Genomic DNA, 26,387 nt, shown 5'->3' with positions numbered 1-26,387 from the left:
ATAGTATCTGAATATGAGATATAAGGATAGGGTTAGATACAGGCATTAGGCTTGGACCCTTGGGATGATAGTTGTATTCTCATCAGGAAAGACACTAGGAGTTTCTGTGTCTCCCTCACTCTCCAATATATGAACACAGAAAGATGGTGGCCATTTGCAAATCATGAAAAGGCTCTTCACCAGAGCCCACAGGCTGGTATCCTGATCTCCCACTGCCAGCCCCCAAGTCCTTCTGCTGACACCTCCCAGTTGGGCTTGTTAAGTCAGAAAGTTCTAGGAGGCAGACACTGGGTGCCCCATGAAGGGACTTGTTTCAGTTTTAAACTGTGAAAAAAGAAAAGGAGAGGAGAAAAGGCAGCAGCAACAATAATCAAAATGCTATAAAAATTCTAAAATTCATAATGCTCTTCAAAGTGAGCCATTTTAAATTAACAAACTGTCCTAACTATAAAAATGACAAATGCTCAAGGTTATTAAAAACTTGAAAAGTTACTGGACAAGTATGATTGACACTTTGATTGATTGCCATGACAGCTTTAAGACTGTATTTATACCAAAAAAAAAATATGAAAAGATATCAGCTAAGGCACTAGTCAGTGTGGGCTGGGGAGATGGTTCATTGGTAAACTGATTGTCTTGCAAGCAAGAGGACCTGGGTATGACCCTCAGAATCTACATTTTTAAAGAGGTTGGGCATGATAGTGGGGGCACAATGGATCCCTGTGGCTTATGGGCTAGTCAGCCTAGCCCGTGCAGTCAGCTGAGGCTACTGAGAGATCTGTCTCATAACCCAGGCAGAACAGCATCCAAAGAACTCCTGTGCATGTCCTCAGCCTCCACATGCAAGCATACACAGGCATGCCCACTGCACACACGCATATACACACATAGGTCTTCTTTCTCTCTGTTGAAAGAGAGCTTACATGAGCTAAATGAAATCAGTGTAAGAGTGTCACTATGTTAAGTGTGAAGAGAAGATTCAACTTCCTTCCTTTGGGTGCTAGATCATTGTGTGTGTGTGTGTGTGTGTGTGTGTGTGTGTGTGTGTGTGTGTGTGTATCACAGTAGTAAAACATTTTCTGATACCCCCTGGTAAGATTTCAGGTCTCAACCATGTGGGCAAAAAGAGAGAACCTGCCTTCAGTTTTGCTCCCACTCTATCTCTGAGACACTAGTTGGCAATAACCACAACTAGCAACTCCTAAACAGATAAGACACCTCTCTACCTGATGTTGAAGAATTATATTCTATTGAGGAATATCAGAATGGATCAAGACAGTTTATTCCCAGAGCCAAGCTTCTAAATCTACACGCATCTGAGTTAAAAGTTCAGTAAACCATGGAACAGAACAAATTTTTTACTTCAATAATTTCCTTAAATAAAGAGCATTTTTTTCTCCTTCCTTCATAAACTTGTTTTCCTTTAGCCACGGGCATCCTGAAATGCAAAGGGAAAAGGAAGAATGAAAAAAAAATGGGTATTTTAGAAGGATCTATTTATTCTGTCCTTATATGGTTCCTATATTAGAAAGCTACTTCAAGCTGGGCATGGTGGCGCACGCCTTTAATCCCAGCACTTGGGAGGCAGAAGCAGGTGGATTTCTGAGTTGGAGGCCAGCCTGGTCTACAGAGTGAGTTCCAGGGCAGCCAGGGCTATACAGAGAAACGCTGTCTTGAAAAAAAAAAAAAAAAAAACCTAAAACAAAAAAGAAAGCTACTTCAAGGGCAACAAAATGCATTCCCCAAACTCATAAGCACAGAAAAAGCCAAAACAGATGTAAATCTACAGCAAAGGACAGATACAAGGCACCAAGTAGAGTTGCAGTTTGGGCTGCATACAAGATGTTCAGATTCAGGCCAGAGAGTGAGGGAACTAAGCTTGAAAATCGAACAATGGCTACCATAGTCCTCTCCTCTATTACACACCTCCACTCCAAGGATCTAGGGAGAAGCAATTTTATCTTTCATTTTCAAGAAAGTTTGTAAGACTATGGCACATGTGTGAAAGCTTAAGCACAGGACCATGGGAGTCCACATTACTCTGGAAAGGCTGAAAGTGACGTGCTGACATTCTATATGAACATGCACAGTATCTCTAAGCCTTGGTCTGCAGTGAAGATGGTAAAAACCCTTCAGTGACATCATGTTATGATATCCCCAGAGTTCTGGAAGGCAGAGATGCATTTACGAGTTAGTAGTCTGAACACTGTCACATTTGCTAATGGCTCACACTTTAAACAATCTGTTATAGTTTTCAAACATACATAGGTTGTTTCATAAGTAAGCATCCTCCAGAAACAACATTTAGGGAGTGCCTTTGACAGAAACAGAGAAATAAAATACAGCATAGAACAACTCAGTACCCAAAAGCTCCATGACAGGGCCTGGTGAGTCTGGGAAATGCCTGTTGGAGATGATCAGTGCATATCAATGTCTGCAACTCTGAGAAATCCTACAGCAAAGTATTCTGCCCAGGTTCCTCCAGGTTTATCACCTAGAGCCATCAGTCCTTGTTATGACTAGGATCATAGAGGATGGTTCAGCTGGTAATGTGCTTTCCATGTAAGCAGGAGGACCTGATATTGGATCGGCAAGCACGGTGGCACACACCTGTAATCCCAGTGCTGGAGAAGCACAGACGTGAGGCTCTTTGGAACTTGCTAGCTAGCAAGTCCAATCTCAATGGTGAACTCCAGGTTTAGAAAGAGACCCTGACTCAAAACATAAGGTGGAGAACAGTCAAGAAAAACAACAGCTGTTCTTCTCTGACCTCAATATGTGCATATATGAGCGCACACACACATACACACAATTATATGACTTAATAAAATAACAAACCAATGATTTGGATTTGTCAAGGGGAAATAGTCTTCTCTTCTACCTGAGATAATATATCTCAATTTAAAATAAGGAGGACTAAATATTCATATTACCATAGCAGCTTCTGTGACTCATACACCACCACCAACTAAGCTTGGTGGCACTTGCCTATAACCCTTAAAACACTAAATAACCCTCCAGTCACTGAGACAGGAGGATTACCAATTCGAGGCTGGCTTGGGCTGTGTAGACAGATATAGGGGAAGGGAAGTAGTGAGTAGTGGGGAAAAGAGGAAAAGGAAGGGGGTACATAGAGGGAGGGTAGGATGGAGGGAGGGAGGGAGGCAGAAGGGAGGGCCTGAAATGGCTAGACCATTACAAAAACAAAATAGACTTTCGTCATCCTGATGTACCATTGAGCCTTAGCTTATACCTTCTCAACAGCCATGAGATACGATACCCACAATGTTGTTCTGTTGTTATGTGAAAGTGTGGCTATAAACCTTAATAGTATTTTAAAGTACTAAGGGGGGGGGACTAAAACTTGCTTGTTTCTGGTCCCTATTAGGGGAAATGTTCGATCTCCCATAAGTTATTTCTTCTTGTACATGCATAAACTAGTGCTTGTAAAATTTTATACAAAGTGTAATTCAGAGTTTCCATTTAATGATTTGAACTAAAGACCATTTTACATCCATCAACCAAAATAAGTGCCTGATGTCCAAATAAAATTTAAGCCACAAGACTATACTCCTAGCAGCCATTTAGCCATAGGCTTACCATGCTGATTCTTAATTGAACCATGAATGTTAGCAATGGCTACTGAGTACCACTGGAGCAACAGAAATGCTAGCTTAGCAGAGATACTCAATAAGTTTCTTTTTTAAAAAAGAATCTAGAGCTGTCTAAAATAGATATGCTTCAAACTGATATGAAACTTAGACCCAGGGAGTCTCTCATACACCATTCATCCAATGAATGTACACTGGACATCTATTGAGCACCAATCTCTTTCCCAGGCATACAAGATACCAGGTAACTCTAAACAAGACTCATGAGCATCCTTCTCTCTTAGAGGAAGGGTATAGTCTAGAACTTTGTTACTCACAGAGGAGCCTCCAACGAGCAACAAGGGAGTCACCTGCAGTCTTTACAGACATACAAGATCTTTGACTCCAACTCAAAATTATGAAATCATAATCTGCCTTTTCCCAAGGTCCTAAGGTCATGCCAGTGCCCTGTAATGACTGCAAAGGTCGACCAGGTAGGACAGACTGAGAGTAACCAATGCAAAAGGACCAAAGCAATTTAGCGGATGAACATACATAGATAAATGCAAACCAACTTTCAAAGGCTGTTCAACTTGGCACCCAGGAGCAGCAACCCCGTGAGTAGCCTGCCTGGAGCAGCTATACCAGTCAGAACACCATTCTAACTTTCTGTATTTGTCAAACATTATGTTCCCCTTAAGCAGCAAGAAACAGATTTCAATTCCTCTCTAGGAACTGAAGGCTGAATTGGCAAGTGGGTGGAACATTTAAAAAAGAAATATCAGTTAGTCACAAGAAGTAACAATTATGTGATTTCTGAGCATAGCAATGTACTTTCCTTTGAATACAGTGGGAATGACACATTTCATTTTAATATCATGACAAGATAGAATTTATAAATGGTTTTCACAGAGCAGGGAACTCACCCTGGCCACATATTAGTATATAGGCATTGATCAACAAACAAATGGCCAAACTGGCTTAAAGAAGACATGACCTGATGCTCAGGAAACAGGCCTACATAATTGTATTATGTTTTATTTACAATATATTTCTAAACTCTTATTACTGGATACCACAGAGACTTAAGACTGCTCAACCTTGAAAAGGCATTTACTTGTAGATATAAGCAGAGCAGAGAAGCCTTGAGTCTTAAACTAGCTGAGTCTCATTCGACCTCCAGAAGGATGTACAGTATGACCATGGTCATGTAAGACCCAGTCAAGTCCTCTAGAAAGAATTCAACTTGGGCCTATTACATATTTGGAGAAAAAAATGTGTACAAGAGAAACCAAAAAATTCATCGTCTTGGTCCTTATCAAACTATGAACAGACAGTAATCTAGATTAGAAGATGACAAAGAACAGACCAGGTTGTAGATGACACTTGCATGTTTATCTGTTTATATAGGTATCTACTTCTTTGTGGAAAAAAAATGTACAAACACAGAATCAGGTTAGATCTGAGACAATCAAAGGCAAATTGGCTGCATGTCACAGTGTCATTTGTCTACAGTGACTCATCCTAGAAACCTGTGCTCTGGACGGAGGTCTTCATGCTACCCTGGCCCTGATGTACACAGTCCTGATATCAGATCATGAGGACATTGTGCATCTCTTGTGTTAGTAACTAGATAGCATGTGGCTTTTGAAAGGATAGCCTCTGTATATGCATTTGTTATTGTTCTTAACTGACTTAAGTGTAACAGAACAAGCTAATGAGGTTTGAGGAGACGGCTCATCTATTAAGCCTATTTGTTGTTCTTGCAGAGTACCTGGGTTAGATTCCCAGCACCCAGGCTCACAAGCATCTATAATTTTTACAGGTATGCATATGTTACATATACACACATGCAGGCAAAAATACTCATAACCATAAAAAATAGTTTAAAGGGAGAGAGAGAGAGAGAGAGAGAGAGAGAGACAGAGAGAGAGAGAGAGAGACAGAGAGTTAAGAACCCAATCTGCATAAGAAGGTAAAAAGTAACTATCAGAAGCCACAAACCTAATTGCAGATCTCAACTCTGGCTTTCAAGTTTTGAGGTGACATACCCAGCATCTCTGAACTTAGCACATGCTAAGAAAACCATAAATGTCTTTAATGCTTGGGAAATATTTCCCATGCACTACTGCCCCACAATCCACCATCACAACAAGTAAACAGACACGAGTCACCACAGTCACCACGCCACACCCCTGCTGTCTCTGTTCACTCTCTAGTTCAATAGGAACACAAGCCAAGATGGCAGTTTCTATTTCTACTGCACCTTGTCGAGCTTGGTGAGAATGTTCCTAACCTTGGCATGAGAAGGAAATAGAGGACAACATGGAAAACCTTTAGAATAGTAAATACAGTCGAAGCATCGTCTACTTAGCTACTGCTTAGGGTTTTGTTTCTATTGTTGGGGGGCTACTGTTGTGTTGTTTTGTCTGATCAACTTATTTTCCTATGGGGAACTGTATTCCCCCAGCCTTCTTGGTTAGAGAGAGTTTTTAATTATTTGTCCTTGCCCAGAGTCAAGAACCATGTATCTCAAGACTCAGCCACAGACCCAGGGGTGAACTTGTAACTCTAGTAAGGCCAATCAGGATCTTTTAAGGAAATGACATAAATAGGTTTGAGATGTAAACATTGTCCCCTTTTCTGAGCATCAGGAAATGTGGGTGTATGTATGACATTGACAACAGGTGATGAAAAACTGCCAATGACAGATCTTACAATACATTGAACAACGAGACTGGCTGGATCGCCAAAATGTGTAACTGAGGTTTCTGGGACTCTACTGTTTCCTGACCAATCTAAAGACTGGCTTCAGAGAAGGAGTTCCACTTTAGACACTTGGCCTATTCATAATCTTCCACCCACACAGCACTATTTTTTCTGAGAATCACAGAGTAAATTCAAGAGAAAACAGTGAAGGTATAAGGGAGAGATTTAAGGGATGGGAAGGTTTTAGAAACTGCTTTCAAATGAGTGCACATGCAACAAACCACACACACACACACATACAAAGAGCATTTGGATCCTAGATGCCCATCCTTTGTGAAAAGCAGTAACAAAATGTGCCTCTATAATGCAGCAAATGCATTGCAGGAAGGATAAAAACATGGGTACCCCAGTCTCCTCTATTTCTTTTCCAAGCCTCAGAAAAAAGACTGGGTGAAGATGCTCTCTGACCATGTGGCCAATCTGAACTTATTCTTCATGATCATTTTAGCCCTAGCCATGGCTCTGGCTGGAGCAGAGGCCTCCACAGGATCTCTAAAACATACCACAAATCTTCCTGTGTTCAACCAGCTTGTTTCATGGAAAAAGCAAAGGCAGCAGAGGAATTCAGCCCACACCATCACCAGTGTGGCCTGATGAATGTGGAAAGGGAATCGTGCCTTAGAGATGAGGCCCATGACTGCCGGTACACTGTCATTACCACAACTTGAAAGGGGAAGTTCACATGAGGCCTGTGGTTGACTTCTCAACCCTACTGGTAGGGTTGTATGCCAGGGAGGAAATTGCAGCCCTTAAATAAACAATAGGCTAGGCACTGCAACAGCAATGGAGCAAGCAGTGGCTACTGGTCTGGACTGTGCTGACCAAGACACAAGACAAAACACTAAGATTTCAATACTATAAGAATGTCACCTCAACAGACACAACAGAGACATCTTTTGAGAATCCAAATTACCAACACAAAGCCTCCAAACTTGGTAGAATTTTTAAAGCAGGACATTTAACTCCAACCTTTTCATTTGCCAGATGAGACCAGTGAGAGGCCGTACAGGGTCTAGCCAGATGCTTGGAAGCAAGGGATGGAAGTCACCGGTCATTTATTATAAACCATCATGCTCTGATGATATGATTTGCTTATTTTTTTTCTCCACTGGTTTCTCCTTTCAAAGACATTTGAAAGTCTTTCCAACATGTAAAACATGACTGTGTCTCTGTCTAGAGAAAACTTATTTAACTCTGTTTCTCTGGAAGTCTGTGTCCTCAAGTGTAGCATCTTAATTTTTTTGCAGGTAAAATTCAGTTCCCAGATTAAAAGGGAATGGGTTAAAAGAATAAGATTCCTTGGGTATTGATTAAATACCAGGATTTCCACTGGAATCTTCATAATCCAGTCAAGGAAAACAAGAATAATATTTGAATGTTTTACGGTGGTCTATTGTTGATGATAGGTATCTGTTAGAAAATGTTTGTTGTTTTGTTTTGCTTTAGATGGGGTCCCAGGAATTTACAAGTGTGTGTTATCATACTCACAAGTAGTGGTTTTTCTTTTAACAAACATTGTCATTTTCCTAAATAAGAATTAGACTTCATCCCTATAATAAATGCAACACATTTGGAGGAAAATAGTGTTGGTACCTATTTTACATGCCATTTCTTTGGAATATTTTCCCCAAAATCTTTGTCCAACATTGGTAAGTAGAACCCCTTTATGTTATAGCAGCAGCATCTTGGTAATCCAGGAGCTTGAGGTAGAGAGACTACTTGAGTCTACTTCAAAATCTTTTTGGTAATCACACTGGGGCACCTTCTCTAAGAGAGCAGTAATACATCTCTACCCCTTACATTATAAAGTTATTAAATAAAGTAAACATTAATGCTTATCATACTGATCATTCCTTTGAAATATCCTTCTTTAAACTTAATAACAACTGAGAGATGAGATATAATACATAGAACCTAAAAATCATCCATTTAATTCAATGGTCTCTGTCAGCATTGTTACTATCTAACGCTAGACTATTTTCAAGTCTTCAAAGCTCGTTACCCACTTGCAGTGGCTCATATGGCTCTTTTCCCCACAGCTACTGGCAATTGCTCATCTTCTGTCCCTAATCTGTCCATATTGGGCACGTCACATGGTGAGAATCAGGTAACAGGCAGTCTTTTGTGACTCGGCTTCCTTTATTTACAATAATATCTCCACAGTTCTCTGGGTTGCTGTATGCATCAGTAATCCATCATTTCTTCTTGCTGAGTAACATGTGACTGTGTGGATACCTCCACCTGGATTTCTTCATGATGAACACTTTAGTGGTTTTATTTTTGCAAATATGAGGAATGACAGTGACACTTGTTTTCAATGTTGTCCGGTGTGCCTAGATGTAGGATCATGTTTGGGGCTTTGAGGTACTACACACCAGCTTTCCAAAATGTACTCCACCATTTTACATCCCAGACAAACATCTGACCCTTCCAAATTTTCTACATCTTTTTCAACATTCCTTATTTGGCTTTTTTTTTTTTTTTTTTTTTTTTTTTGCCATTCTATGGAAGGGGGGAGTTAATCTAAATACAATTTTATTTACATTTCTCTAACGACTAATGATGCCTAGTTCCCTTTGATGCTCATATTGGCTACCTGATTATCCTGTCTGGAGAACATGTTTAAGTCCTCTGTCCAGTTTTTGATTGTGTTATCCATTTCACATGGTTGCACTTTTTCTCCCTTTAAGTGAGTATTTTATACAAAGGTAACATACATTTCAAGTTACCCAGCTCATGTGATTTGCCCCACCTATGGTGGCTTATCACCAAGTGAGCCCTGACTAGGCATATGCCAATCAGCTCACACGTCTAGGCATGAGCACTGGTGCCAAGGTATTCTTCACTGACTCCTGGTCGTTCCTTGCCTACACTAGATTCGCCACCATCTGGCTATTTCACACCATTAATTAGTTTTGACTGACACAAAGAACATCATGTTGTTCATGCTCTTTTGGATCTGGATTCTTTCAAATTGTTTTGTGGATGTTAATTGTGTTGTTACATAGAGCAATAGATCGCTGCTTCTTGCTATACAGCCTTCAGCGGAATGAACAGGCTAGGTCTTATATAATCATTGTTAAGAGTTAATTGTAGATCTGGGTTTGTTAATGTCATCGTAACTGACATTCTTCTATAAATTTCATTTCATAACTGTTAATAGAAGATTGACTTTAAAATATGAACCAGACATTTGGCTAAATGTTAACATTTTAATCTAAACATACACACACACACGTTTGAGATTCCCTGTACTTATAATCCTGTTGCCTCTAAATTTTAAAAAAGCTTTTATTTATTTATTTTTAATTCTTAGACTTATAATGTTGGACTCCCGAGCAGCAGATCCCCCTACTTGTTCCCTGTACTATGGTGAAATTGGTCAAGTGTTGGTGTGAAATATACTTGCTATAGCTTTCTTGTAGTTCCTAGATTAAGACAACTCTCCACTTGTAATCTCAAGATGTTTTCAAAGGAGTTATGTCCACCCAAGGCTTTCTCTGTGTCTACTTAAGTCAGCTCTTTTTTTTCTTTACATTTTACTTTGGAGAATAGCACTGATATTCAAATACTAGTACAATTCTGCAGTTTCCCTTGCCATTGATCATGGTGTTCATTTAACTTAGATAATTCATAGTGGTGTTTATTCAGATAATTACTTCCCGTGCTTTGGTAGAGCCAGGCAGAAACATGGAGCTTAAGTGGAACCCATACAGGGCAGGCACTTCACCCTTCCATTCCATTTAGAAATACTTTTCCTGGCTCCAGAGTATTCTCCACACCGCAGGACCCCGGGATCACTTCGGGATCATGGGTGAGTGGATCGAAATAACAGCTCCAAAGAATCTCGGAGGGTCTTGTGCCAGCAGGAACAGGGACAAAGGAACCCTGCCCGACCAGAGGCTCAGATCCATTCCAGTCGGGACCACCCCTGCCATCTTCCTTCTGAACCCGCCAGAGGCCAGCAGGGGCCCTAGAATACTCTCCACACCACAGGACCTCAGGATCACCTTGGGATCACAGTAGGCAGAGCTAAAACCATCCAGTGGAAAAAAAAGACAGCATTTTCAACAAATGGTGCTGGCACAAGTGGCAATTATCATGTAGAAGAATGCAAATTGATCCATTCTTATCTCCTTGTACAAAGCTCAAGTCTAAGTGGATCAAAGAACTCCACATAAAACCAGAGACACTGAAATTTATAGAAGAGAAAGTGGGAGAAAGCCTCGAAGATATGGGCACAGGGGAAAAATTCTTAACAGAACAGCAATGGCCTGTGCTTGTAAGATCAAGAATCGACAAATGGGACCTCATAAAATTGCAAAGCTTCTGTAGGGCAAAAGATACTGTCAATAAGACAAAAAGGCCACCAACAGATTGGGAAAGGATTTTTACCAATCCTAAATCTGATAGGGGACTAATATCCATATATAAAAAGAGCTGAAGAAGCTTAACTCCAGAAATTCAAATAACCCCAGTAAAAAATGGAGTACAGAGCTAAACAAAGAATTCTCAACTAAGGAATACCAAAGGGCTGAAAAGCACTTGAAAAAATGTTCAACATCCTTAATCATCAGGGAAATGCAAATCAAAACAACCCTGAGATTCCACCTCACACCAGTCAGAATGGCTAGGATCAAAAATTCAGGTGCTGTCAAGGATGCAGAGAAAGAGGAACACTCCTCCATTGCTGGTGGGATGCAAGCTTGTGCAATCACTCTGGAAATTAGTCTGGCAGTTCCTCAGAAAACTGGCCATCTTACTACCAGCAGATCCAGCAATACCTCTCCTGGGCATATACCCAGAAGATGTTCCAACTGGTAATAAGGACACATGCTCCACTATGTTCATAGCAGCCCTATTTATAATAGCCAGAAGCTGGAAAGAACCCAGATGTCTCTCAACAGAGGAATGGATACAGAAAATGTGGTACATTTACACAATGGAGTACTACTCAGCTGTTAAAAACAATAAATTTATGAAATTCTTAGGCAAATGGATGTATCTGGAGGATATTATCCTGAAAGAAGTAACCCAATCACAAAAGAAGTCACTTGATATTCACTTACTTATAAGTGGATATTAGCCCAGAAACCTAGAATATCCAAGATACAATGTCCAAAACACAAGAAAATCAAAAGAAGGAAGACCAACGCATGGATACTTCATTCTCCCTAGAATAGGGAATAAAATACCTATGGAAGGAGTTGCAAAGACAAAGTTTGGAGCTAAGAGGAAAGGATGGACCATCCAGAGAATGCCCCACCTGGGGGTCCATCCCATAATAAGCCACCAAACACAGACACTATTCCATATGCCAGCAAGTTTTTGCTGAAAGTACCCAGATATAGCTGTCTCCTGTGAGGCTATGCCAAAGCCTGGCAAATACAGAAGTGGATGCTCACAGTCATCTATAGGATGGAACAAGGGCCCCCAATGGAGGAGCTAGAGAAATTACCCAAGGAGCTGAAGGGGTCTGCAACCCTATAGGTGGAACAACAATATGAATTAATCAGTACCCCAGAGCTCGTGTCTCTAGCTTCATATATAGCACAATATGGCCTAGTCGGACATCATTGGGAAGAGAGGCCCCTTGGTCTTGCAAACTTTATATGCCCCAGTACAGGGGAACACCAGGGCCAAGAAGAGGGAGTGAGTGGGTAGGGGAGCAGGGTGGGGGGAGGGTATAGGGGACTTTTGGGATAGCATTTGAAGTGTAAATGAAAAAAATCTAATAAAAATTAAAAAAAAAAAAGAAATACTTTTCCTATGATCCATCTAATTCCTTCCACAAACATTGGTACATTTCTCTGAAGATGACATCTGGACCTACAATATCTGCGTTTGGGTTCCAAGGGGTTTTGTTGGCTTGGTGGTGAGTTTTTAAATGACATCATCATTGTCTTTAGACTCTAGGACTCTTGGATATTCTATTTCTACTCACACAGTTTTGGCAGGTTGTATTTTTAACAGAATTTAGTCATTGACCTAAATTTTTGATTTTTGTTTTCATGGATCATTCATTAAATATCGCCCTGTTTATTTTTTAAGGTTTGGAGTGGTGTCCCCATTTCTCCTGCTTTGGTTGTTTGAGCCATCTCTTGTGTTGCCGAGGCTTCTAAGCAGGATCTGGCATTCTGTGAATCTCTTCTGACACTTGGTACTTGGCTGTGGTGTCCCTAACTAAAAAAAGCTGAAGTCTTGCTTCACTAATGTTGACTCTTGTTTTTTGGTTTTTTGGTTTTTTTTTTTTTCCTTCTACTTCCTCTTGGTTTTTCTTCCTTTGCTTCTAGGCTTAAATGTCACCTCTCGAGCACCTGTCTGGCCTGGTCTTCCCCACACATTCCTTACACTTGTCAGGCCTCCTTGTCTTTACTCTCAAGGTCCTCTCTGCTTACAACTTATAACCCAGCCCATTCATTTTCACAATTGTTCCAGTTTTCCAAGGCTGACCTCTAAACGTCACTTTTTCCAAAAAGCATTCCCTCCACCCTACCCCACCCCCACCTCATTTGGTATCCTCTGGGTTCCCATAGCCCACTCTGTCTTTCTTACCTATGTAACCTGGGTGTCTCCTCCCTTCTATTAGGACCTGATTGTCTTACAGTTCAGGTTATTGTTTTATTTTGTTTTGTTGTTTAAGATCCACCATATGGTACTGTGTACAAGATAACTGTTCAATAAATACAGGCTTATGTGATTCAAATTCAGGAGTGATATTTTCACAACTAACAAAGTTAACAACAGTCATTATCAACTCTCAACACAGTCAGACAATTAGACTCAAGTACATCATAGGAAGTATTCCAGCAAGAAAGGAAAAATGCTGTAATTTTTAAACTTTACTTGGTCTAAAGACAACTAAGTATCACTCATAGCTACACTGAATGGGACATTTTGCTTTTTGCTTTTTTTGGATATCACTTACAAACCACAATTTCTCCCTTATATAAGAAAAATAGTTAAATGGGACAGAAAAGGTTTCCAGCTGTAAGATGAGAAGATGAAGAAATTTCCTATGGGGGAAAACTAAGCTACAGGATAATTCTAGCATCATAAAGGAAGGGAGCCTGTTTTCAAAGGCTTTTCTGATTGGGTTTAAGACCCACTCCACAGGAGAAAACATATACCTGGCACAGTAAATATAAACAAGAGCCCATACTGGGAACTCATAGGCGCCAGGGGTGACCCTACTATCATTAGTCTGCTAAACAGACATAGTATCAAACGGCCCTCTGCCTATGCCTCTCTTCCTCAGCCCTTATCAGAGAAGTCTCTCTGTGCAGTAGATGGTGGTTAACACAAAGCCCAGCACTGGCCAAAGTGCACAGAATAAGTGTTGACAGAGTGTTATCTCATATATGAGAAATCTATACCATCATATACAAATACATAAAAAGCTCAGAGGCTATATCAGGGCCAGAACGATTTTAAGATCTAGAGGTCAGGGGATCCCAGAGCAAAATGATCTTCAGGATAACAGGGCTGCTACACTCAAGAGCTGACAGTGGCTGTGAATTCCTGCATAAGTCCCCAAAAGATGAAACCACCCAACATCCCAGTACAAAGGGGTAGGGATTCACATGCCTCCACCCTAACTGAGGAATCATAGAGAGTGAGGCTGTCTGAGGGAAGAAGGGTTAGTTTTCTTTAAGGGTGCGGCCTCCGCTAGGTCAACAACACATCAGTGGATGGCCACACATCAAGGAATAGATGGGCAACACAAAATGCACTGGGCTAATGAAAACCATAAAAGACATAAAGTTGACTGTAGTGGGAAGATGGGGGATTCTGGGAGGAATGGGGGGAGCTGTGGAGAGAGAGTATATAGTCAGAATTCATTAAATTCTAAAAAATAATTAGAAAAATATGTTTAAAGGTTTATTTTATTGAAAATGAAAACAGGGCTTTGCAAGCCTGAACTAGTCATGCCCTACTGTTTAAAAAAATAAATAAAAATAAAAACTTCACAATAAATAAGACTCAGAACTCAGAGTGGGACGCAGGATCCATGCTGACTACGGGGAGACATATCTGAAGGCCAGATAACACCTGTATAGTGAATCACTCCTGCCTCACGCTACCAAGTAGAGCACTGAACCTTTGCAAACACACAGCGGGCTTCTCCAACACCCAGAGCTGACTCTGCTCTTCTTAGATGCAAGTCTCTGCACACTTACCCAAATAAGTACTGAGAGAAAAGCCACTTGACCCGTGAGCTAGTAAAACTTGAGTAGAGAGCACCAAACCAGTGCTCAGTGAACACTGGTGTGACTCAGGGGAGCACTCATCCAAATCCTTCCTGCCAACCTGCTAGCTGTAGGCTTAGGAGCCAGTTGCTTATTTTCTCGAAACCACAGCTATATCAACTGGAATGGGATCATGGGATCTATTGCCAGGCTTACAGAGACTGACTAATTTCTATACGTGGGAGGAGAGTTTGCTGCTAGCATAGGGAACCCTTGGCTTAGCGATGTTTCTGTTTTATTACTCTTGTTTATTATCCATAAAAAGGCAGGAACATGTTTGCTTGCTTGTTTGCTGGACATTTATTTTACTTGCATCCGTCACTGGGGATCAAAGCAGGGTGTCACACAAGTGCTGTACCAAAAAGCCACACCCTGGGAGGTCATACAAGCCTAGAAACCTGTGCAATCTTCCTGTGAATGCAACACCCTGGGAGAAGCAATGCCTTTAATGAAGATCTTAAACTGTCCCAAAGATGAATGAAATAAACCTGTATAGCATCTGGAGTCAAAAACAGACAAACCAACAAAACAAAACAAAACAAAACAAAACAAAACCTGATTCAGTTCATGAGAGTTATTGGGCTATGGTTGAACCAGGTTTGGATACCTATACACTATAGATCCAAATGAATTTGATCAAGTGTTAAGAGTCCTCTTAGGGGAATCTGAACCTACCTGCAGGGCAGCATCACAAAAAAGAGCCAGTCATGGGGACAAGGTACAACATTCTATGTTAGTAAGAGAAGCCATCATCTGTCCTGAGTCACAGCTAAATGTAGGTATATCCTTCTGAGGCAGGGGAGCCACTGGGTCATCTTAATGAAGCTCATCAGTGCTGCTACTTGCTTCGTTTCACCTGTTTGAAATAGCCTTCAGGTATAAATCATACTCAAGAGGAATGGCCCATAGGCCTCTGCTGGCCACATGGCTGCAAAATTGAAGGTCCATGCTCCAACATAAATTCTATATTGTGGAGAGAACAAGCCTCTGGCTTCTTAATCTTCTGCAGTTGACAAGGTCATAAGATCAAATGGAGTTTCTGAGATTTTTATTAAAGCTTATACATCATTCAGGAATATTCATTTGGTAAAATCTGGTGCAATGGATAATTTCTTCTGTTCTAGCAAAAAGTTGATTGTTTTCCCTTCTTTTGTGTATATGTATGGACATGTATGCATATGAGAGGGGGTGGGTGGGTGTCTGTGAACACATCTGTGAGGATGCTCATGCAATGTATACCTACTCAGAGGCCAGAGATCCATATCTGGCACCTTTCTCAATTCATTTTGCTACTCCGGTGCCTTGCCTGGCTCGCAGAAGGATGTACCCATGTTCTGCTGTGACTCAGGGCAGGGGCTGGCTTCTCTTACTAATTTCATGTTTTGAGACAGTTTCCTCACTGACTCCGGAGCTCACCAGCTGCCTCCGCATGTCCAGTGCTGGGATTTTAGGCTTGCACCACCAAGCCTGGATTCATGTGCTGGTACTGAGCTGAAGCTCTGAACTCCGGTTCCTGGGCTTAGCTAGAACATCTGTATGTTCTATATATGGCAAGCTCATTATTAGCCAATGCATCTTCCCATCCCAGAAAACTGTCCTTGTCCATTATCAGATTTACTATGCTAAGCAAGTGAGGGAAGCCCAGGCCCTCTGCAATCTGAGCTGTTAGGTTGGCGTGAAGCTTTATATCCCATCTCAGGAATCACCAGTGCTCCAACATTGGTTTATTTTCTGAATTAAAAGCAAAGCAAAGAAGCAAAAACCGAATCTTTTCTCTTCCCTGGCTTCTGGGAATTTTGAAACTGTTGTAGCCGCCTTCCTCAGACAGGCAAGGAGAAGCTGCCTGAAACTGGCTCTCATGGAGAAGGACGAGACAAAAACCAGACTGACACAAAAAGGCATGTGCTGATCCTTCTTGAGGCCCTGGATCAAGGGGTGCCTGGAGCCGTAGTCTGTTTTGGTTTGGTTTTTATTGCTTTATTAGTTTTATTGGTTTACTTTGTTTTCCAGTTTAAAATGCCAATAAACTTCCTTTTGATTTCAGCAACTCTGAATTAGATTCCCATTGGCTTAAAAGTTCTAACAACAACAACAACAAAAATGTTTTGCAAAGAGCTAACAAGTATTGCCATTCACATAATTCATTTTCTTCCTACTTAAATTGGATAAAGTTTATCAATGAACTCAATAAAGTGAAAGCTTTGGGCAACATGCTCATATTGTGTCAGATATACTGAAGTCAGGTTAAGAATACATTCTTTCAAAGGCATTAGCATTAAATAGGGAAAATGAAAGCGTGGCTTTTGAGCTGTCCTCACAGGCTGCTCTCCAGCAGAGGGGAAAGGAGTGGAGAAAGCCTCTTTGGCCATAGAATCAGCAAAGGGGCTCCACGAGAAAGGAATTTCTCAGAGAAGTGCACACAGTTTCCCACATACAGATGTGGGGCGTACCTGCCAGATCAAATCAGGGCCAATTTTAAACCATGGAGATTCCTGCAAAAAGATAGATCGTCAGTGACATCATTCTCTTCTCTTCCTTTTACTCAGCAGACTTTAGCCCAGGATCAACTAGGTGCTGGAAGGTGTGTCTGGAGAGGGCCATCCCCTATCGGGATACAGGTCCCTTCTCCAGGACCTGCAGAGACTTCCACACAGATCAGCAAGTCTGTAGGGCACACAGAGTTCCCAGAGAGCAGTGGGTTGAAGCTCACACAAAGCTTGAGAGAAGCAGGATTCTGCAGACCCTTGCAGGAAGCCCCGTTGCAGAGCTGATGCAAATGTTGTGGAAACAAATGGAGTTCAGAACTTCACCCTCAGTTTCCCTAAGGAACAAGGGACAAGTATGGAATATCTTGTCAGCTCTAATTTATGTCATCTTCCTGAAATTAGGGGGCTCATAGAGAGGCTTTTCTGTACTTCTGAACAGGGCATAATGGCACATGGAACCCTGTTATTTTGGAAGGAGAGACAGGAGGATCAGGTGTTAGTTCATGGTCATCCTTGGTTACATAGTAAATTTGAGGCCAGTATGAGAGATGCATAAGACACGAGACTGCCTCTACAAAGCAAACTATTCCTTTTATTTAACTTTAGATTTGGCAAAGCACTAGTTAACAATGGTGATTTTTGGCCAAAACCAAGACAAAAAGCAATCTGAAATTCCAACCTCTGAGTTTAAGTTCTGTTCAGGAGTCACCTCTAAGGCTTGTACTGTCTGGGTTCCCAAAACTTACTCTAATTTTTTTTTTTTTTTTTTTGAGACAGGGTTTCTCTGTGTAGCTCTGGCTGTCCTGGAATTCACTCTGTAAACCAGGCTGGCCTCGAACTCAGAAATCCGCCTGCCTCTGCCTCCCAAGTGCTGGAATTAAAGGTGTGGGCCACCACTGCCCAGCCTCCCTCTCGTTTTTAATGTACAAACTTAGATGAGATCAGAACCTCTGTTATAAGTACACATGTGGTGTAGGAGATAACCCTGTACCAAGAGCCTCTCTAACTCACTTCAGGTGTGTGGAATCTAGACGCTAATTGGACTAGATTTTTCTATGGATAAAATAGAAGACAACATTCCTATGAGCTGGGGGGAGGGTGTGTGCACAAAAGGGCAACAGAACTGGGCTCTGTTTCCTGGGACATACATTGATCTTTATTTATCTTAAAAATATGATTCTATACCTACAATCATCATCACCAACATTCACTGAAGAAAACTTTCAGGCTTAGTTTATAGAGAATATAATAAATATAGAGAATATTTATCTTAATCTCCCTCTTACATCCTATGCTCTCCCACTTAGCCAGATGGAATGAAAGCTCTTTACTTACGTTTTTGTCTTATAATAAGATATGAAGCTACAACAGTAAGTAGAATAAAACAGAATTTCTACTTTAAACAGTCAACAAAAATTTATCTGTCTTTGAATAGTGACATCTAACAAAGAAACACCGTTCATACTTGGCAAGATGACTCTTGAGAGGATTCTAGAATTCCCTTTTTCTTTATTTAAAGGAATGGACATTTAGAAATAGATTATATACATACTCTTCCTTATTTCTTTTTGTGTTGATAACTGAGGCAGTCAGTGTAAAGGTAAGTATAAGGGAGGCTGAACTACACTTATAAAATAAAAAGCAACTCCTTTCAGTTGCTCTCTGTCTCTGTCTGTCTCTCTCTCTTCATCTCATGTGAGTGTGTGTGTGTGTGTGTGTGTGTGAGCGTGTGTGTGTGTGTGTGTGTGTGTGTGTGTGTGTGTTGATGTTTTGGTTGGGTATTTATTTATTTATTTATTCCCCTTCGATCTGTTTCATGTTTGGCTACAATGTGAAGAGACGTTGAAATCCCAGGCACAAACAACACTGCTTTCTAAGTACAGAGTAAGTTTCCTTTCAAAACAAATTAAAGTTACACAGATTGATAATACTTACGCTAGTATTAATCCTTACTGCCTGATCTTATTAGCAGTTCATTCAAATGATACTTTCCAAACCAGCCAGTGCCTCCCGAGCCCCTCATTCAGGCAAGTGACCTGGAGATGTGGAGCTGTAAAGTCATTGTCTTAGACTGTTGCCACCAAACCAAATCCTCTGGTAAAAACACCGTCATAGTTAAGAACAAACTCTCAAGCCTCGGTTATATATGCCACGCACTCAACAGTCCACGCAAGCTTTTCTCAAGGGCTTGGGAACAGTTAACAGGCAATTCAGAGTCAAGCACTGTGACACATGAAGATGTGTGACCTATGGGCAAGCCTCGGGATTCACACAGGCTAGTGGGGTCTGGAAATCTGAGTATGGCCTCGAGTATGGATTCTGCAGACTGTAGATCTACTCATGCTGAAAATATTTGCTCCCTAAAAGAACAATTTAAATAAAATTATTTATTCTTAAATGAAATATTTTTTTATCATTTGTTTCCTTCTGGCAAAAAGAAAAAGGAAAATTGGAAATAGAGGAGTCCAAACATCTAGACTTTAACAAACCAACGTTACCTTTACATCTGTTTCTTGATCATAGACCAGGTGTGTCCATCCCCACCGATTTGATTACCCTCACATGCCCTCAACTATATATAATATTCCTAGAATAGTTTCTGTGTCTTTCAATGGTATTTCTATACTTTGCAAGCATTTAATAAATTACTCTTACTTCCAGACTGGCTAAGGAGAAACGACTGGGATTAAAAGGAAGTCCCGTTCTTTGAAAAGTGAGTACTGGGCACGCTGGAGTTCCAAGATTTACTGTCTCCAGCGCATCACCACGCCAAATCCTAGTTTTTCAAAGGTGTCTCTTCATTATAACTGTGGGGGGGGGGGCAGAATTACTTGATTTAGAAATAAACATTTGTAATGCTCAAACAAAAGAGCCCTTAAAGGCATCAGTCACTTTGTGGGAAGGAGCCCAGCTCCTTTTAAACAAAGGCTACTTGAGCCCTTTATTCTTTTGCCTGGAAAAGCTCTTTAATTAAAGGGACAATAAAAGAAATTCACTAAGAAAAGCAAAGAGATCCGGAGGCAAAGCAAGCATCCTGCATGGTGACTGGGTACAAACACTGGATTCATGCAGGTGTTTGTCAGTCACTATCCAGTCACAACAAACTCCCAGGCACAGCTGGTTTTGACAAATGTGCTGAGCTCCTACCTTCATTTCGATGACAGTCTGGAGAGCCTTGGTCTTGGCTGGCTCCGGCTGAAGTTGGCTTCTTCGGTGCAATTCCTGGGGAGGAACACGATAGAAGTAAGCCTGCCGGTTCATCCTTCTGCTATACCATGACCTTTACACAGCTACCACACAGCCCACCAGGACCAGGTTCGCTGTACGTAGACATAAACAAGCCACAGGTGCCTCTTCCCCCACACTCCTCAGCATCCCTCCTGCCTGCAGCCTGGGTTCCGGTGAAAGGCTCCTGGCACATGCGCTATTTCTGAAACTTCCATCAATAATTAATGTCAACTGTGACAAAGCCAGAAAGTGCTCATAGTCCAAACACTGTTCAACACGGGCTGGTGCCCAGCCTTCGAATCATAATTTACAAAATTCTATTACTCTGTGCTCCCAGCACAGGCACAGCCAGGAGACAAGAGAAGGAAAATGACTAACGTGGCTGCAAATCTGCTGCTCGCATGGCATTTTGCTACAGAAGCAGGTCTGCACTGAGCGATTTAAAGCCATCTCGGTACAACCGCGACACTTTGGGAGTGCTCTGGTGAGTCCCTGTGAATCTCTCGCTTATGGTTTTACACTTCGAGTTCTTGCTCAAAAATTACATCCGTGGGTGATATGCTTACAGATCATGATGCCAAGAAATTAAAATTGGCATCAAAATCAACTGTGCCCAAGGAGAGACAAAACTGGTCAAACCCAAAACTCCTGGAAGGCTGAGATTCTCTTAGCTAAAGAGAAAATAGCAGCGTTACGATTTTAAGCTTGAAGCTTTCCCCCTGCCGCATGCTTCTCTTCAAAAGAACCATTTGCCAAGACTTTAAAAAGTCATCTCAGGGAAGAACACCAAGGTTTGTTCATGTCATAATTTGATTTTCTTAACAAATGTCAACTGTTTTGTGGAAGTAGTTACCAGAAGGGTAAATACAGGACTCACATATGCAGGCTGCTGATACAGGCCATTTATAAAGATTTCAGTAAGATTTATTTCTGGTTCCAAAAAGCCAATTGAGAATCAATATGGAGTACCTCTAGGCTTTTGAGCTACTGTTCTATAAATGTTAATGTTGTAAAAAACTGGGGAGGAGCAATAGAATTTCAAGCTTTTCCCACGAGGGCATTTAAAATGAACTACTTTTCAGCATTTCTGTTTACTAACACCACCATTCCCTAAAGACAGGACACACTGATGTAAAAACTGTTAGAAAAACACATTCCACACTAAAAGATAGCCCTATCCAGGACAAGATGAGGAACGTGTAACTTTTATCAGTACCATCCTTTGGTAATCTTTCATGCCAATGACCAAGAAATCCTGACTGTGTGCCAAAGGCCAGGCTGGGTACTGATCATCACCACAAAGCTGAGCTTGCAGTCCTGAGACCTATAACCCACCCTCAACACTCTGAGCAACATAAACCAACCACCAGTCTTATGTCAGACTGTTTCTCAAACTCAGATTTCAAAACCTTCGCCTAATTATTAAAGGTGCTCACACATCAGTTGCCACATTTCTTCTGGCAACACAGCCCTGAAGGGATAGGGTCTAGAGCAGCTGATCCTATTACATGAAGAGAGAAACAGAAAGATTTTCTCAGTCCGTAGGGGCTTAGGACTGAAGGCTCTGGTAATGTTCAGCTCCCTGGAGGCAGCAAGGGCTTTTGAAGGACTGACCTTATAGAGAGTTGTCTTTTATTGAGCATCTACTGTCTGTGGTACTGCTTATTTCTTGAATGCCTCAGTATTACCAAATAAGGAAGGTGACCTAGATAGAAAATGAGTCCGAGGTGCTCCTGGCAAACGTTTAAGCACTGGCATCCAACATGGCCCACTTTAAGCCACCTAACTGGTATCATTTAGTGGAAGCTCGGAAGTGTTGTGGCTGGGACACTGTCTAATTGGTTCTCCAATGCTAACCAACCATTAGAATCTTGGTTCTGAGTGTGGCAGTGTGAGAGGCAGCAGAACCTTAGATGGTGCCCCAAAGTGGGGGCCACTGACAACTAGGAACACGGTGTTCAGACAGGAGCAAGTACCCTTTGTGGGACCTTGTTTTGGCATGTTTTCCTAAAAGGTCACTACAAGAGCAAGCTTGTCCTTCAAGCACTTTGTACATGACCCTGTCCCTCTCACATGCACCCTCATCATGAGACAATTCTTCAAGACATGATGCAAGCAGGAGCCTCCTGGGGCTCAGAACTGTGTGTTTAATGCATCACTTGTCTTAGAATGTACCTAGTACAGGTGTTTTGTCTTAGAGTAGAAAACCGAGAAAGTATAAATAGGACCTCATATAGCATTTTCTAAGACACTGAAATTAAAAAAAAAAATAATGTAATGACCTAATGGACAATGTGTGAGGGAATTATTAGTTTATTACAATTTACTTAATTCTGAGTTTGTATATTTAATTGAAACAATTTCAGCATCCAGCTTTCATGGGCCACAGCCAACCTGGTTTCATATATCATGTGGTGAATCTCACACGAACTTCAACCTCTAAAGAAAGCAACTTAATCCTATGACTGCTTCCAACATTGCTGCAGTTCACCAGACCAATCAAATCTCAAAGATAAGAAAACACTAAGTCACTCCTCAGAGCTAGTCTGTATTGGTAGAAGAAAAAAAAAAAAGGACTTTGCAGGTCAGCAGTTCTGACACCAAGTAGTGTCAAGACAATCTTTAAAGAGGGGGAGAGATGGCTCAGTGGTTAAGAGCACTGGCTGATCTTTTACAGTGTTCAATTCTCAGCATCTACAGGGTGGGCAACAATTCTCTGAAACTCCAGTTTTGAGGGATTCAATGACCTCTTCTGGCCTCTGTTGGCACTGCATGCATACAGTACACAGATACACATGCAAATGAAACATCCATACATAATAAGATAAAATAAATGTGTACCCCTGTGATCTCTAGGACTTAGGAGGCTGAGGAATGCTGGTCCACAGAGCAAGACCCAGCCTTTTAAACAAAGAAAAGCAGAGAAATGATGTTTTCGTTCCATAATCAATCTTATCCTAGAATAACAACTCTTCAGATAACTTGAGGAAAACCGGTCAAAATAATCACGAAACAACAAATCAATGGAGCTAATTTTAAAACCACAGGATAAAGGTATTTGTGCTCAAATTTCTGCCAAACATGAACATATTAGAATAGATATACATTTTTAAAAAAAGCTAAAGATGTAGAAAAAAAATCTTACAAAACCAAGATGATTCTCGTTCTAGTCAGCATACCTCTGACATGGTAAATAGTAGCTCAGACTCCAGACTGGATTGTGCCTTCCATGTCACTCCTTAAAAAAAGAACATACTTGGGAATTGTCATTCTTACCCTCACTGTGGTCTGCCCATCAAGACTTCAGTTTGTAAAGGTCACCTCCATCCCTGAGTGTTCCCTAGGTAGGGAACTATTGCAACCTGTGTTCAGAGTGCACAGAGCATCTGCAGGACCCATCTTAGTGATTCATTTATCTTGCAGATTCTGGAAATGCTGGCTGTGCCTTGGCAGGAAGGAGCAATGATCCCTCCCTAAGATCTGGGCTCCTCTTCCGCAATGCAGAATTATTAGGAAGCTCCCTGCCACCACATCACATCTAAACTGATCTTTCTAAACAATGGAACTTGGACAGAAGTAAGAAGGCTCTCCCAGACAAACTTCTAAGCTATTCCTAGGCCTCCCTCCCTTCCTATCTGTTAATCCAGAGCGAAAGAACTCATATGGCCAGAAAGATGGCAAGGCCTTAGTGTAAGAGAAGCCTGAGTCCCTGAAACATGAATTGAACGTTGATTGAATTTCGAAATTCAATCAAAAGTTAAAAAATGATTCTGAACAGCTACAGCAAAGGAGAGTGTGAGTTAACAACACACTCCTGTGAAGATAAGCCTTGGGACTGCAGGCTTTACCTGGAGAAGCCCCAGCTTCTCTGCCTCAGCCTCTACAATGGCTGCAAGGGAAAGAAACGCCTTATCAATCCTGAGCTGCTTGCTGCTTGGAAATCACTAGAGACTTTAGTGTGTGATTACATGCCCAAGTTTTTCCAACTGTACAGTAGATGAGTTCCCTCCAGGATGCTTGAAACTATTCCTAACTGTCTGCAAGATGCACCGCCAAACATCTGAAATAGCAAGTGGCTTTCCCTGGGAGAACTTGATGTTTCCACCTGGTAAAAAGGAGCACAAAGTTTAGCTTAAGTACACTTCAACTTAAGGCTTTTCTGGGTCAAAGATCTCTACACGAATTGAAATTGAAAATTTAAAAGTGTGAATGCTCTCTTAGAGTGAACACACACACACACACACACACACACACACACAACAGTGTGTAGTGCTTCATTGATTCACAGAGCCTGGATTGGAATTTTACTTTTGAACCAGGATTTGGAGCTAAAAGCATCCATGAAACCTTTAGCTCAAAGAGCATGCCATTTAGAGTCAGACATCAGGACCTTATATCCCCACCCAAGGAACTGGATACATCCCTCCTCCTCCCCCTCTCTGAACCAAAAAGAAAAAAGCTGCTTTCTGGGTGTGAGGAGAGGATAGAAGAACAGTGCCTTCTAGCCTGAGAACAGTGCTAATTTAATAGGCAGCTGACTAAAATGCTAATCTCTGGCCAGAGTGTCTAGTCACACCAAGTCTCAGTTTTAAAAACAGAAAGAAAAGAGAAGGGGAAAATGTTAAAACAAAACAAAACAAAACAAACACCCTGGCACTGCAGGTCCAACTGTCAACCTTTTCAGGTGATCAGTCTGGAATTATACCAAGAGTCTAGAATTCTGGCCATGAAGTCTCAAGTGGCTCACTGATGTGACATTTCTTGGCACATCAACTGGAAAAGTGCTTATTTCAAAAACATGAGGACCAACCCAGTTCTAGCTTCCCAGCATCCACGTGAAAAATGGGAGTGACAGTAGACATCTGTGACCCTAGCACTGTCTCTCTCTCTGTCTCTCTCTGTCTCTCTCTGTCTCTCTCTGTCTCTCTCTCTCTCTCTCTCTCTCTCTCTGTGTGTGTGTGTGTGTGTGTGTGTGTGTGTATACACAAATGGGATAATGGGAGACAGGAGAATCCCAGGGGCGCCCCCTGGCCAGCCAGCCCAGTGAGCTCCAAGTTAAATGAGAGGCACTGTGTCCAAAAATAAAGTGGAGAATGGAAGAGAAAGACCAGTGAAGATACAGTGTTACCTTCACTAGCTACCAAGATGAGCCTGGCAATACAATGCCCATAGATATCACACATGTTTTCCTCAGAAGACAAGGAAGAAAAAAAAAACATTCAAAACTTAATTCCTTCTCAAAGGTAATTACTATTTTTATCTGGCTCTATCTTACATGCTTCTGGAAGTCTATGGTATCAACAAGTCAACACAATTTAATGCTATTACATACTATTTTATTGTGTTCATGAATTTGTAGGTCAGAAATATATGAGATAGGAATGATTTCTCTCTATGGAATGAATGCCTGGAGCTCGGAACAGGAAGGATTAGAACCATTCTCAAGATGGCTTCTACCCTGATTGTCTTTCTATGTACCTGGAAAACAATTTGAAGGCTGAACTTGGCTAGAATTGTCTCTCTGAGTACCAACATATAGCCTCCCACTATGGCCTGGGTATCCTCAAAGCATGGCAGACTCCAGGTTATATGACTTCTTATGCTTAGTTAAAAGCCTCTGAGAGCACGAGTTCTAGAGGATAAGCAGGCAACTGCAGTGTCTTTGAGGATCTAACCCTATAGCATTACTTTGCCGTGCTACAGTTTGAGACAGTGATAACTCTTTTTTTTTTTCAGGGTAGAATGCAAAAGAAGCTGTAGCCACATTTCATGGCTACCATTCTTGGGGCTGAGGATATAGCTCAGGTACAAGGTCGCTAGCATGGGTGAGGCTCTGAACTCATCATAGTGGGAAAATCCCTAAAGACCAAAACCAACTAGGGAAATTATTAATCAAGTAGTTTTAAACACCAACCGATATCGGCCTTAAATATTAAATATTGAAGACTGGGAGATCTAAGCAAAGGCAAGGCATGTTATGAGACACTCGTAGATTAGTCATTTAATGAGTAACTCAGTACTAGTTAGCTCACCATTGATCTAAACTTAACTTATACAGTCAAGTT

General features: G+C 41.3%; 1 protein-coding gene and 1 long non-coding RNA gene across 38 annotated transcripts in view; both read right to left on the bottom strand.

Moving 5' to 3' along the window:
• The window catches only part of Erc2 (ELKS/RAB6-interacting/CAST family member 2), an 856,263-nt gene that overhangs the window by 581,635 nt on the left and 248,241 nt on the right, over positions 1 to 26,387 (bottom strand). For 35 of the 37 annotated variants that reach the window (XR_383172.4, XR_001781112.2, XR_383171.4 and 32 more), the window contains one exon: positions 20,242 to 20,316. Coding sequence is in view for 28 of the 37 variants with exons in the window: in XM_006518931.3 (XP_006518994.1) it covers positions 20,242 to 20,316 (75 nt within the window). In the remaining 9 variants the exon portion in view is untranslated. Of the gene's footprint in view, positions 1 to 20,241; positions 20,317 to 20,700; positions 20,971 to 26,387 lie in introns of those variants that run through there. The other 2 variants (XM_006518948.4, XM_006518950.4) reach the window with 2 other exon arrangements.
• On the bottom strand, positions 8,829 to 20,234 carry Gm34996. The gene is made up of 2 exons (XR_383314.3): positions 19,030 to 20,234; positions 8,829 to 17,429 (listed from the first exon to the last, which is right to left on the bottom strand). It is a non-coding gene; the product is annotated as a predicted gene, 34996 (long non-coding RNA).

This window comes from Mus musculus, chromosome 14 (assembly GCF_000001635.26).
Source record: "Mus musculus strain C57BL/6J chromosome 14, GRCm38.p6 C57BL/6J".
NCBI classification, from domain to species: domain Eukaryota; kingdom Metazoa; phylum Chordata; class Mammalia; order Rodentia; family Muridae; genus Mus; species Mus musculus.
This window is presented reverse-complemented; position numbering and strand designations above follow the sequence as displayed.